Raw genomic sequence first — 13,172 nt, 5'->3', positions numbered from 1 at the left:
TAGCACTTGGTCCATTTAATTCAAGGCAACTCCTTAAAAAGCCCACTTTGATTTGCTAGACATCTAGGAATAGGAATAACTTGTTTTAAGTTGGTTCCTTCAACTATGAGGTCCTACAATCATTGGTAATGGTTAAGGTTAGATGAGGCAATATCAACATCTGCAAACATCAATACATAGATCCTATCACTGCTTTTGGTACTCCAATTGCCATGTTATGAACATTAATGATAGGGATTTGCATGATTTTGGGAGTCGGGGATTGAGTTTAATAGGCTTTTGGGTAGTATCGGTTAGGTGAAAGCTATGGGAGAATGTGTGAGGTTTTCGAAGGTGGAGTTGTTTATATACCTTTGGCATTTTGATAGTTGGTGATATTGGTCTGGTATATGACTTTATGTTTGGTTCATATGGTGTTATTGGTGTGGTGTGGTTTTTTTTTGGAAGGAGTATTGAATATTTTTGGAGTGTTATGAGAAGAATTGAGATTAAAAATCATGATTTTGTTTCAGGTTGATGTACTTTGTAAAAGATGAGGAGTGAAGTAGAGTGAATGAGAATCTTTTTGTTTTTTTTTTTTGGTTGATAATCAATGAGAATCATTTGTAGATAAGGGGTTTTGACAACTTTATTAGTTCTTTACTAAGAATAGTAAGATGGTCTTCCTTAAGCCTTCTGATCTCATTTCCTAAATGAGGCGAGTGATCTAGATAGCTAGAGCATGGATGTTTAGTCTGCATCTTGAGTGGATTTAATGTTTGATTAAGCTTTATGCAAAGATCAAAAGGAGTCTCATCATCTTAAGTCCTATCAAGTATTGGGATGCTGACCAAATGTAACTTGTTACACATTAGCTTGTCAAAGGTCCATAAGGTTGGAGAAGATGTGCCAAGTTCATGTGATCAATTAATTTTGAATTGTTAGAACTCTATTGAACATACTTTTTGGCCATCCAAACCATGAATTCTCATGTTTCCCCTTTTTAAGATTCACATAGTTATGATTATGAATCATTGATTTTGTAGCGAAGTCTTATTCAAATGAGAAGAAATGTGAATCTTTAGATTTTTCCTAGAGTTTAAGCAATGGCTTCTCATTATTTTTAAGCTATGGCTAAAATTAGTAAGGAGAGCTTCTTTTACTTTCCCAATGTGCTAAAAGTAAGATAGGGGTTGTCATCTTTTACCTTGAGCTGGTAGTAAGATTTTTAGTTGGAAAAGTGGAATCTTGATTTTGTTAGAGCATTTATATGTTGGCGTTCCTAAAACTTTTTCCTATTTTAGGACAAGAATTGACTTTTTCTATTTTAGCTAACTACTTTTTAAAACACTCACATCTCATTTTTCTATTAAAATATTAGGTTATATTTGGTAACAATTTTTGTTTTATATTTTCAAAAACTTGTTTTTGAGAATATAAAGAAAAAACAATTTTCTTGTATTTTTGAAATAAAAAATGTAAGGACCTAAACTTAGATTCCTAGCCTAACACGTGGACGGACTATGGCCCAAGAGGCCTACAATAATGAATTTTTAGAGGAATGGGTTAAAACACTGGGCTTTAGTTAATCAAACAGCGTTATAGATAAGCTTGATGACAAAAAGGTAAACATGGACTATTATGAAATGAAGAAAGAATGTCCTCGGCAGAATCCGAGGACAATAGTTCTAATATCTTGTTCTAAGAAAATGTTACAAATTTGATTGTGGATTGCTACAATATTTTTTCTTTCTAATTTCCGATACCCCTCATTGTTCTTTTTCCTCTTCTTTTATACTCTCTTCTCCCTTTACCTCAACTGTCCACCTGTATGCTAGATGGTTAGGGTTGATACTTGTCCCATTAGTCCTTTTCATAAGTCTTCAAGTAGTAGTTGTAAGGCTGAAATACACTGTTCAGGCATCACGTCTACATTAATGCGGCTAGGGGATTAGCTGCAGTGCATTTAATGCGGAGGCAACAACTTTCTCCCCAGATATTTTGGGGTTCATCCTTATCTCATATCTCTGCATTGCTCGTCCACCTCAAACGAATTTCAGGGATTGTCATTTTTGTTGTAAATCCATTTCCCAAGACCTCGGCCAAGCTCGGCTGAGGAAGTTTTCGTCCTCGGCACACTTTCCAGAGCCTTTAGGACTAAAACCCCATTATTTCTTCATCAGTGTAATTTCCTCTGACGAAGACATCTCATCCTCGGGTGGATCTTTGTCCTTGGCTTGGGCCTATGGCCCAACATATGAATAAATAATGCACTTTTGGGCCCAAGGACCCTACAATAGCCCTTCAAGATTCCCCTTTCTGTCTCCTTGGGAAGAAAGGAGGATTTTGATGACTACAGATTAGCTCCACGCCCATTTTGTTCCTCCTTTGCTTATGAAGACACCTTTTTGTTTGCCCAAAACACGCTCCTGAAAAGTGTGCCGAGGACGAAAACTTCCTCAGCTGAGCTTGGCCGAGGTCCTAGGAAATGGATTTACAGCAAAAATGGCAATCCTTGAAATTCGTTTGAGGTGGATGAGCAATGCAGAGATATGAGATAAGGATGAACCCCAAAATATCTAGGGAGAAAGCTGCTGCCTCTGCATTAAATGCATTGCAGCTAACCTCCTGGGCGCATTAATGTAGAAGTGATGTCTGAACAGTGAATTTCAGCCTTACAGCTACTACTTGAAGACTTATGAGAAGAACTGATGGAACAAATATCAACCCTAACCATCTAGCATACAGGTGGACGGTTGAGGTAAAGGGAGAAGAGAGTATAAAAGAAGAGGAAAAAGAACAATGAGGGGGATCGGAAATTAGAAAGAAAAAATATTGCAGCAATCCACAATCAAATTTGTAACATTTTCTTAGAACAAGATATTAGAACTATTCTCCTCGGATTCTGTCGAGGACGTTCTTTCTTCATTTCATAATAGTCCATGTTTACCTTTTTGTCATCAAGTCTATCTATAATGCTGTTTGATTAACTAAAGTCCAATGTTTTAACCCATTCCTCTACAAATTCATTGTTGTGGGCCTCTTGGGCCATAGTCCATCTATGTGCTGGGCTAGGAATCTAAGTTCGGGTCCTTACAAAAAACATGTTTAGTTAGTTGTAATTAAAAAGATAGTTTTTTGAAGAAAAAAATAGAATATGTTGTTACAATGATTTGAACTATAATGCTAAGTCATTAAATGAGACAGATTTATTAAATTAAATGCGTGTTTTCATTGACTTTTGAAAATTAGAAATTGAAAACAGTTTTTTGCATATTTTCAGTTTCCTACACAAATTGAGTTTTAAGAACAGTTTTTGTTTTCTGTCTATTTTGGGTTGTCAAACAAGTTTTTTAGTCTCAAAAATAGAAAATTGTTTTTGAAAATAGAAAATAAGAGGAAAAAACAGTTACCAAACATACCCTTAGATTTTTTAAATTACTTTTTGTTATTTCTCCCACTTTTTAAAACACAGAAAAAGGAATAAAATAAATGTTTGGGAAATCAACAATACTTCCTTCAATATATAAAAATGTTGTAACAAATTGTTATTTTAGGAATGTGTAAATTATTTTAGGGAATGAGTAAGGAAGTTAATATAAAGGTTTGTTACTTCTTTTGGAGTTCATTTCCTAAATTCTATCTTGTGAATGTTCTTACAAATGGTTAATCTTTCTCAGAATGGTTTATCACCTTATTTCATTAGCTTCTAGCTGGCCCTACCTATTCTACTTTATCATTTCTGCTTTTTTATTCAACGAACATGGGTCTCTTTGGGCCCCTTCTTAAATCAGTGAAGGGCTTTTCAACCCAAAAGGCCTAAATGGCCCATTTGATTTTTTTTTTAGAAAGATTTTTGCCTACCAGGGTTTGCTTGGTGTAGATTAGGGCCCTGGGTTTTGGAGGAAGAGCATCGTGGGCTTCAAGCCCAACCAATGAGATGAAAGAATGTGGGCTCTTGGGCTCAAAACGTGAAGTAATAGATTTTTGGGCTGTTAAGTCCATTCTGTGTGGTAAGGAAATTTGGGCTCTCATGCCTACCTTGTGCTGTAATAGATTTTGGGTTTCGAGCCAGTTTTGTATTGCAGTGAGCTTCAGGCCCAACCCTTTAGAGATTTGGAGATTGGGCAAAAGGCCAACTTATGTAGGCCTCAAAACATGGAATTGCCCAATGAGACTGTTGTGTAGCACATGAAAAACACACTATCTTTAACCCTTGAATCTCCATTTTTTTTTTTTTGACTGACCCTTGAATCTCCTTTAAGATTAAGAATATAATACAAAAATAAATATCAACAGAAAAGCACCTGGGCTCTCGGCATTATTGAAGAATGAATAGTAAGGTAACAACAATATTTTTATGCATAAAGTTCATTAGAAAAGTAATTAATATATTTTTGGATACAAGTAGAGCACAAGTACAAAGTCTCAGAACAACATAAACATCACCAGCAAACTATGCCCCTCCCAGGTTATATTAATATAATCTGAAACAACATTAAACTAATTCAACAACCCATTCCAATATTCTCTATCTACATAATTAAGTACATTACCAAACTCACTCCTTAAAACCCTTATGACTTTGAAAACAGGTTCCAATCTCCAGTTTATGCAATCATCTTCAAGGAGCTTTTGCAAGAAGTTTTTATTCTGCATCAGCACAATGGCACTATGGAGTCCCTTTCTCTAGATTGCCATCATCGGTTCTCTAAGTGAAATGAAAGTTGCTTCACTTTTAGATGACACAGTTTTGTTGTAGCAATCCATAATCCGCTTATTCCCTGATCTGTCCCTGCACTCAAAAGCACATTCACCAAACTTTTTCCAGTTAAAATAGACCCTGCCAGAAAACAAAACTACTTGCCATCCTACTGTGACCAAAATTGTAAAAATCACTTTCACTAATCACTGCTTTTTATTGAACTCTGCAATCATCATCAAAATTCTAGTACTTCCATGCAGTTAAGCATTCACTTTCAGCAAAACTCTACCATAACTTTAGGTTGAACTTAAAACTACCAGAATTCAAAAAAAAAAAAAAAAAAAAAAAAAAAAAAAGCCCCTAAAAACCGTATATAAACCATAAAACACCCACTATCACAGCCACAATAGTTGCATTATAAAATTTATTTTCGGAGAGAACATACAACCATCATACTAATCACAACCTTTCTGATTGGGTTTGCTAAGAATCCATTCTAATACCACACACTGAAGCAAAACAAATTTGGACAAGAGAAAAACAAAGGTTCCACAGTTTCCTCATATTTACCACACATCACACGTGAATCAGAAAATACAACTTTTCTTCTACTTAGTTCAGACTTAACAGGAAAAGATTATTAATTATTTTCCACAGAAAAATGTGGCACTTAAAAGTTTCCTAATGAGAGGATACTTAAGAAAAAATCGGTCACGATCAATTAGACCTGCAACAGTTTGCACAGAAACTCTCATCTCACAATCTACCTTGTCCTTCACCATAAACCAAGGATTCAGTCAAAATGAAGTATCATCCCCAATACACCATTTATTTATTTATTTTATTGGTTAATTACAAAGGTACCCAATGAGTCTTACCTATAAACTCGCCCTCCAATCTATCTAACAGTTTTAAGCGAAGAAAGTGTCAGTGAGCTAGAGATCATTGGCAACCCACGATCTCGCCATTAGGTTCAGCCAACAAGAAAGTATACCTTTCCAACCCTAAGAGTTAGAAGGCTTAACCTTGACAACACCTTAGACAACAAACAATTTAAAATAGAAATAACTCCCCAGAATTGCTTTGCTACCAAAGCCTTATTCAGAGGATCCATTTCTCTACATTCTAATACCCCCCCCACCACCAAAAAAAAAATCTTTCTTAGATGAAAAGCTAAAATTCCAGTTCAATAAATAATTTTCCTGATCCCTTCATTATGACCTCAGAAAAAAAATTCCAAATCCTTCTATCAATATCTTTACAAATTGCCTGATGCACTTTAAAGTTTGAAAAAGGGTAAACAGGCAATGAACTCAAAACAGTTTTGATTAAAGTTAATCTACCTGCCTAAGACCACAAAGTTAAGTTTTTGAGATATCTTTTCAACTACAGTTCTAAAAAGCTCTGTCTTTTTCGGATCCATATCTAAGTTAGACCCAAATACTTACTAGGTCCATCATCTTTTTTTACCCTAAGAAGAGCTAACGGGGTTTATATCTTGTTCAGGAGTGTTAGAACTAAAAAACACCTCAGATTTGTCAAAATTACATTTTGTCCAAAAAGGTCACAATAACACTTCAAAATTTTCAAAACGCTATCTTGCATATCATTAGTACCTTGAACAAAAATAATGCTATCATCTGCAAACATGAGATGAGAACTAGAGTTGCAATCCTTACTCCTTCAATAATACCCTGAAACTGTCCCTCCATTAAGGCCAGAGACAAGGGATTAAGGTGAAAGTGGATACCATATGCCACATTGAGGGAAAAGAATTTTACCTGGGTAACCATTCATTAGAATCCGATAAGAAACCGAAAAGATGCATTGCTAAATCAAATTGATCTAATGAGGACTAAAATTAAAATCTTCCAGCACAACCAAAATGAGGTCCCAGCTAAGTCTATCATTGAAAGAATATGTGTGAATAAGAACAATGACATAGTGAACAGAAAATCTTACACCTCACTGCAAAGTTTGGCCTCCACAGAGAGAGTGATTTTTAAATATATATATATATATATATATATATATATAAAATTTTAAAAAAAATCAAGCAGTCTATTTAATAAAAAGCTGTAAGGTGAAGATTGGAAGTGCAGGGGAGACTATTAATCATATACTCTTGCATTACCAAATAGCCAGAGTGTTGGGGAGTATGGTGTTCACACTCATTGGGCTATCTTGGGTTATGCCCAAGGATGTTGTGGAGCTTACTTGCTAGCTGGCCAGGAAAATTCAGAAAACATAGAAATGGGATTATTTGGAACTTGGTTCCTCACTGTTTGATGTGGGGCATTTTGGGGGAGAGCAATGCCCAGATATTTGAAGGCAGTGAAAGAGCAATTCATGAGCTAAAGATGACCTTACAGACTTTTCTTGGGTGGACAAATGCATCCAGCGTTTCCTTTTTTACTTCCTTGACTGATTTGCTTGATAGTTGTAGCTTTTGTACTTTTTAGTTTCTATTTGTTCTCTCATTTTCCTCAATACACGTCCTATGTGCTTTGGTTTTTGTTTTGTACTGTCCTCTTTTTCTATCAATGAAGCTTATTTACTTATCAAAAATAAGATTGGAAGTGATAGCACAAACAAATGTGCACAAAGAGTCACACTTGAAATTGACTTCAGTTGTTCATTACAACCAAAACAAAACATTTGAAAGTGTAGACAAAGACAACCACAAAAAAACTATTATGAGTTAAGGCTTGTATCATCCATCAACATGCTCACAGTAATACATCCCTAGATGTTAGTTAATGGTATTTGAGAAAAAGTATATATCGTTGAGTGTTCAATGTTACTTATTTGTAGGGTACTATCCCTTCCTCAACAATAATTGATCACTCATGTACTGTTTTTATTCATAACACCAATATCTTCTTTCTTAAATTGCTTAAGGCAAATCTTTAACCATTTTCAAAAAGATACTCTTTAACCATCCTTAAATCTTTAACACCAATATCTTCTTTCCTAAATTTCTTTAACCTAAAGAATAAAGTAAAAACATTAGCACCTTAAAAGAAGAAATAGTTTTCAGCATTATAAATCAATGAAAGAGTTGTTAGCTTAGTTTCTTGGTCATTATTTTTTGGGACTAGTTTTAGGATTTCAGGTTGAGTTCCACCTTTAACTTGCATGTCTAATGTCTATAAGGAAATGCTTCCCATTCCTACAGCCTATTGCTGCCCACAAGTATAGTAGTTATAAGTTGCTGTCTTCTATATGCCTAGTTTTCCTCTTTATTTTTTCTACCGATGCTGGTATTTTGCTTCTAATTCATACAATTGTGAAGTAGAAAATACTAACTCATTCACAACTTACAAGAGATTAAGAGAGGGAAAAGAAATGAAATGGAGTCTACAAAAAAAATACATCTAAGCATAACTACTTTATTGGGAAAATTAACGCAAATCATGCTCAGGAAGGAAAGAAAGAAAGAAAGAAAAAAGAGAAAGATTCCAGAACAGGAGTATAATCAGGTCATTTCAATTCTTAATCACCAAAAGCAAGCAGTGCTTGCAGGTGAACTGCTTTCTCAATTAACGTTGCTCTTTAAAAGCAGAAGAGAAATTTATTAGATGAATAATAAACAAGAGTATGAGTTTGAAAACATGAAGTAAAAAGGTATCAACTGTCACCATAAAATTTCCAGCAAAGAAAATTTGAGCACTTCTATGTATATATTGTAAATCAAAAGTGGCAGGAAACATGAAATTCTCTTGATAAACAGGCTTGCTCAAAGTTGATAACCAACACTAACCACTTTTTTATTTTATTTTATATAAGTAATAAATGATTAATTTTAAAGAAATTTGAAATGTGGACAATGAATTTTAAGTATACATGCTATGTACTCAATTATCCTTTATAAGCTATTTATCCTAGAGATAAAGCCACTTAATTAAGGTAATCAATCATCAATAAGAAGAATTAATAGAAGCGTCATATCGAAAAGTATATATTCTTATCTAATGTATGATATGATGAATGGCAAGTATATATAAAGAACAAAAGTAAAAACCAGGGAAAAAGAAGAAGCATGAAATGCATTTTACCTATTTCCTCAGTATGTATCTTCACTGTTGGCAGCTTTGTCGAGCAAAACTAGACTCTCCACATAATAATCAACAATAGTTTTCTTACATCCAATAATCCTAAGATCCTTAATCTCTCGAGTCTCAAGATCCAGCGAAATGAGGCGTCCTCCATCCACTTTTAATATAACCTCACCATTCCTTCGAAAACCTAGTGCCCTCGGTATATCATCCCTTGAACCAAAGAAACCTTGACTAGAACTAGGTAAACTTAAAACTTTAGTCCACGAGGACACAACACCATACTCTTTCATCGCCCAGATATGGAGAAAGCCATTATCCTTTTCAAACAAGGCAATGGAATTCCTATATACAGAAACAGAATCGTACATCAGACGTGGAAATTCTGGCAGGAGTATCTCATGGAAAACCTCGTCACCCAAATCGAAAACCAGAACAAAATTATGAAGGTTATTATCACAAACTCTAAATGCAACCCAATGCAGAGCCCCGTTGATAAATATCTGTGGGTCAGTCCAATATACACCGCATATGGGAGCCAAATCAGTCCTAAACATTCTCCATTGACCAGTGGAGAGTGTGTAAATCTCAACCTGGGTTCGAGTCTTTTCAAGGCCAAGACTTTCCAGCAAAGTCACAACCCTGATCACTTTATAATCTTTAGTTTTGGGATCAAATCCAAACCCAATAGAGGCGTGGAACTTACCATGCGTAGCGTAGGTGACATTGGGTGAAGGAAGTTTCAGTAACTTTCCAACACACGGGTTCCAAAGACAGAAGCTATTGTTACCAACATCGGAAAGGAGGAGCAGGCCGTTACAAGTACCCACCACACAGTATTTTCTGTTATAAGGGTAATCAAACCTGGCGTGTTGAGTGAAATAAGCATCATCTTCGTTATGCAATGCGCAAAATTCTTTCTGATTCTCTGTGTAGAGGCCGATGAAGAGGGGGCCGATGAAGAGGAGGTTTTGGTTTTTCTTGAGGGAGTGGTGGAGATGGGTGGAAATGAAAGTTGGGCTTTTGATTAGTGATTTCCATGCTTTTGAAACTGAGGTACAGATGATTATTGATTTGATGGGTAGGAAAACGAAAATATTGGTAAGAATCTCATCGGGTAAGGATCCCCATGGAATTATTTTGTTGCTGGTTTTGTTGTTTGACATTGCCGCTTCCCCAAAGAGAGAGAGAGACAAGGGTTTAAAGAGCTGTAGGAAGGAGTGGCGAAGCCGTTTTAGGGAAGAACAGCCATGATATTGATCGCAGAGAGCGTGTCAAGATTGAGAGGGTAAAGACTAAAGAGGATGTTTTTGTCAGAGCATCCATAGCTCCCCTCCCGTTAAAAAGCCTCCCATTATCTCCCTTTTTTACACTGATGTGGAACACGTGGCTAATAAAATATCAGAAGGTCCAAATCAAACCAACTCAAAATATAATTTCTCTCTCTTTACTAAACGGTCCAAACCCAAACCCTTCAGCAGCCTCTCTGCCAAATCCACCACACATACACCACCACCCTTGGCCATGGACGGCAAGGAGCCATAAGAAAGGTGTCGGAGACACCACCAAAGTATGAGAAGTGCTGATGGCGTTGTCAGTCACCTATACACCATCGTTTATTCTATAACAAACCGCTGAATCACAATATTAGATCTTTTGCTAAAACATTTGAAACTTTGATATTAGAACTAGATGTTATAAGAAAATATAGATGTAGAATTGAGGGATTTTCTCATCATTATCCATTGAAGTCGCTAGGATTTCTCACTTGGGAAAATTGCTTCAGGTACGAAGCTCATGAATTAAAAGTACACAAGTTTCGGCTAAAAGTTCTAATTCTAACATCAAAGTTTTATTTATTTATTTATTTATTTTTATTTATCAAAAAAACCCTCTTTTATCTCACGGATCTTAATCTCATTAGAAAGTTCACTTGGTAATTTTAATTCTTTGTTTCTATTCCAAATTCCACACTTTGCACGGTCTAGTCTTTTGAGAAAGTGTAAGAAAAAATTGAAAAATTGAAATCTTGAAGCTTTTATCCTAAAATGGAAGTTAATTTTTATCTGGGGTTTTTTTTTTTTTTTATTATATGTTTACTTAAAACCCAGATGGAGCATCGAATAGGAATAGCCATGTTTTGTAAAATTCATCTACCTAATTTTTTTCTTTTAAATCTCAAATTTTAAAAACTAAACCAAGGAAAATGTTGAAATTAGATTACATTTTCCTCAGTTTCTCAGTATCAATCGGTGGCTAATTTGACAGCTTCGACACCATTTTGATGGATTCTCGCCGTCTGTTGCCAAGGGTGTTGTTGAATGGGCGGTGATTTCTAGGTTTAGCAAGGACTATGGAGAAGGATTTGGGTTTGAGAAGAAGAGAGAAAAATCATGTTTTGATGTGGCTTCCTTTTGACCCTTAGGTTTTTTATTAGCCATGTGTTTCTCATCAGTGTAAAAACGGGAGATAATGGGAGGCCTTTTAACGGGAGGGGAGTTGGTCTCAATTTTTTCAGCTATTTTGCACTACAAAAAACTACTTTATTTATTTTATCTACTCACTTTACAAAATATGTTGCTCACTTTACAAAATATCTAGCAGCAGTGGATCTATTTTAGCTTTTAACACAATAAAATAATGTAAACATCACAATAAAATAATACATCCCACCACCGCCACCACCACCACCACTTCATACAGCCCACCACCACCACCGCCACCACAACCACCAAAATCAGCCCATAACTACCCAAGAAAATCAACCCATAACCACAAAAATAAAACCAACAGAGCTACAATCACAAACCCAACAATCCAAAACCAAAAAAAATTCCATGAACCCAGAAAAATTCCCACAGAAAGGAGTGAACGGAGAGTGGAAGGCTTCGACAAAGAGTGGATCAGGCGGTGAGGAGTGAACAGAGTTGGGTTAGCGAATGGGTCGACCGGTGAGAGTTTTTGCTTTGTGGAGATGGGTCAACGGTGGAGCTTCGAAGATGGTAAGCTTTGGAGAAATGGCAAAAACGAGAAAAGGCAAAAAAACGAGGCCGACAAGAGTTTGAGCTTGAGAGCTGATTTGAGGAGAGAGAGAGAATGATAGCGACGAGCAGAAAGAGAAAAGAAATAAAGAATAAAAAAAAATAAGTAAAGAAGTATTATTTTAATATGTATAGGAATTAAAAAAATATTTTAAAGTTTTAGTTTTACCTTTCGTATGAAGCCAAAAGTAGCTTCATACGGAAGCTAGAAGCTAAATTTTTTTAACTTTACATACATTGAGGCAAAGCATTTTTTGTGTTTTGGTGAAACTAAAATAGCTATATAACTATTTAGCTTCATTGCTATGAATGCTCTTACACAGTACTTGACTGATTTAACTGAGCTTGTTATGGTACCCAACAAGTGTTTATGTTTGGTTTGTGGGATTTTTTTTTGGGGGCAAAATAACACCCATTTTCAAACAATTCTGTTAGTTAAAAACGTTCCTAAATTATTTAGCAAACTAACATCTCGAGTTTCTTAAACTCGAGTTCACTGTAACAAATCGAGCATAAAAGAACTCAAGTTCTATGAGGAAAAGTGGAATTTTGAATCCGTTAAAGCATTTATATGTTGGCGTTCCTAAAATTTCTTCTTATTTTAGGATAATAATTGACTTTTTCTATTTTAGCTAACTCCTTTTTAAAACACTTACATTTCATTTTTCTATTAAAATATTAGATTTTTAAAATTACTTTTTGTTATTTCTCCCCCTTTTTAAAACACAAAAAGGAATAAAATAAATGTTTCGGAAATGTTCAATACTTCCTTCATTATGTAAAAAATGCTGTAACAAATTGTTATTTTAGGGACGTGTAAATTATTTTAGGAAATGAGTAAGGAAGCCAATCTGAAGGTTCGTTACTTCTTTTGGAATCCATTTCCTAAATTCTATCTCTTAACCATTTTTAGGGAGGCTAATGTGAATGGTCTTATAAATGTTCTTACAAATTGTTATTCTTTCTCGGAATGGTTTACCACTTTTAACTCATTAGCTTCAAGCTGGCCCTGCCCTCTCTACTTTATCTTTTTCCTTTCTTTATTCAAAGGATTTTGGACCTCTTCTTAAATCAGTGAAGGCTGTTTCAACCCTAAAGGCCTAAATGGCCCATTTGATTTTTTTTAGTAAGATTTTTGCCTACTAGGGTTTGCCTGGTGTAGATTAGGGCCTAGGGTTTTGAGGAAGAGCATCATGGGCTTCAAGCCCGACCCATGAGATGAAAGAATGTGGGCTCTTGGGCCCAATGCGTGAAGCAATATATTTTTGGGCTGTAAAGTCCAATCTGTGTGGTAAGGAAATTTGGGCTCTCATGCCTACCTTGTGTTGTAGGATTCGTTTGAATACAACTTTTTCTGCTAAATCCAAACCCACTAGAGCCGCGGAACGC

General features: G+C 35.4%; 1 protein-coding gene across 4 annotated transcripts in view; it reads right to left on the bottom strand.

Moving 5' to 3' along the window:
- Positions 1-4,318: 4,318 nt before the first annotated feature.
- The window catches only part of LOC126693699 (F-box protein CPR1-like), a 46,744-nt gene continuing 37,890 nt past the window's right edge, over positions 4,319-13,172 (bottom strand). Inside the window, exons 2-3 of one of the 4 annotated variants that reach the window (XM_050389832.1) lie at positions 8,743-9,710; positions 4,319-4,774 (exon numbers count right to left, since the gene is read on the bottom strand). In XM_050389832.1, the coding sequence (XP_050245789.1) occupies positions 8,751-9,710 (960 nt within the window). In that variant the 3' untranslated portion in view covers positions 4,319-4,774; positions 8,743-8,750. Of the gene's footprint in view, positions 4,775-8,742; positions 9,860-13,172 lie in introns of all 4 variants that reach the window. The other 3 variants (XM_050389833.1, XM_050389837.1, XM_050389829.1) reach the window with 3 other exon arrangements.

This window comes from Quercus robur, chromosome 7, assembly GCF_932294415.1.
Source record: "Quercus robur chromosome 7, dhQueRobu3.1, whole genome shotgun sequence".
NCBI classification, from domain to species: Eukaryota; Viridiplantae; Streptophyta; class Magnoliopsida; order Fagales; family Fagaceae; genus Quercus; species Quercus robur.
This window is presented reverse-complemented; position numbering and strand designations above follow the sequence as displayed.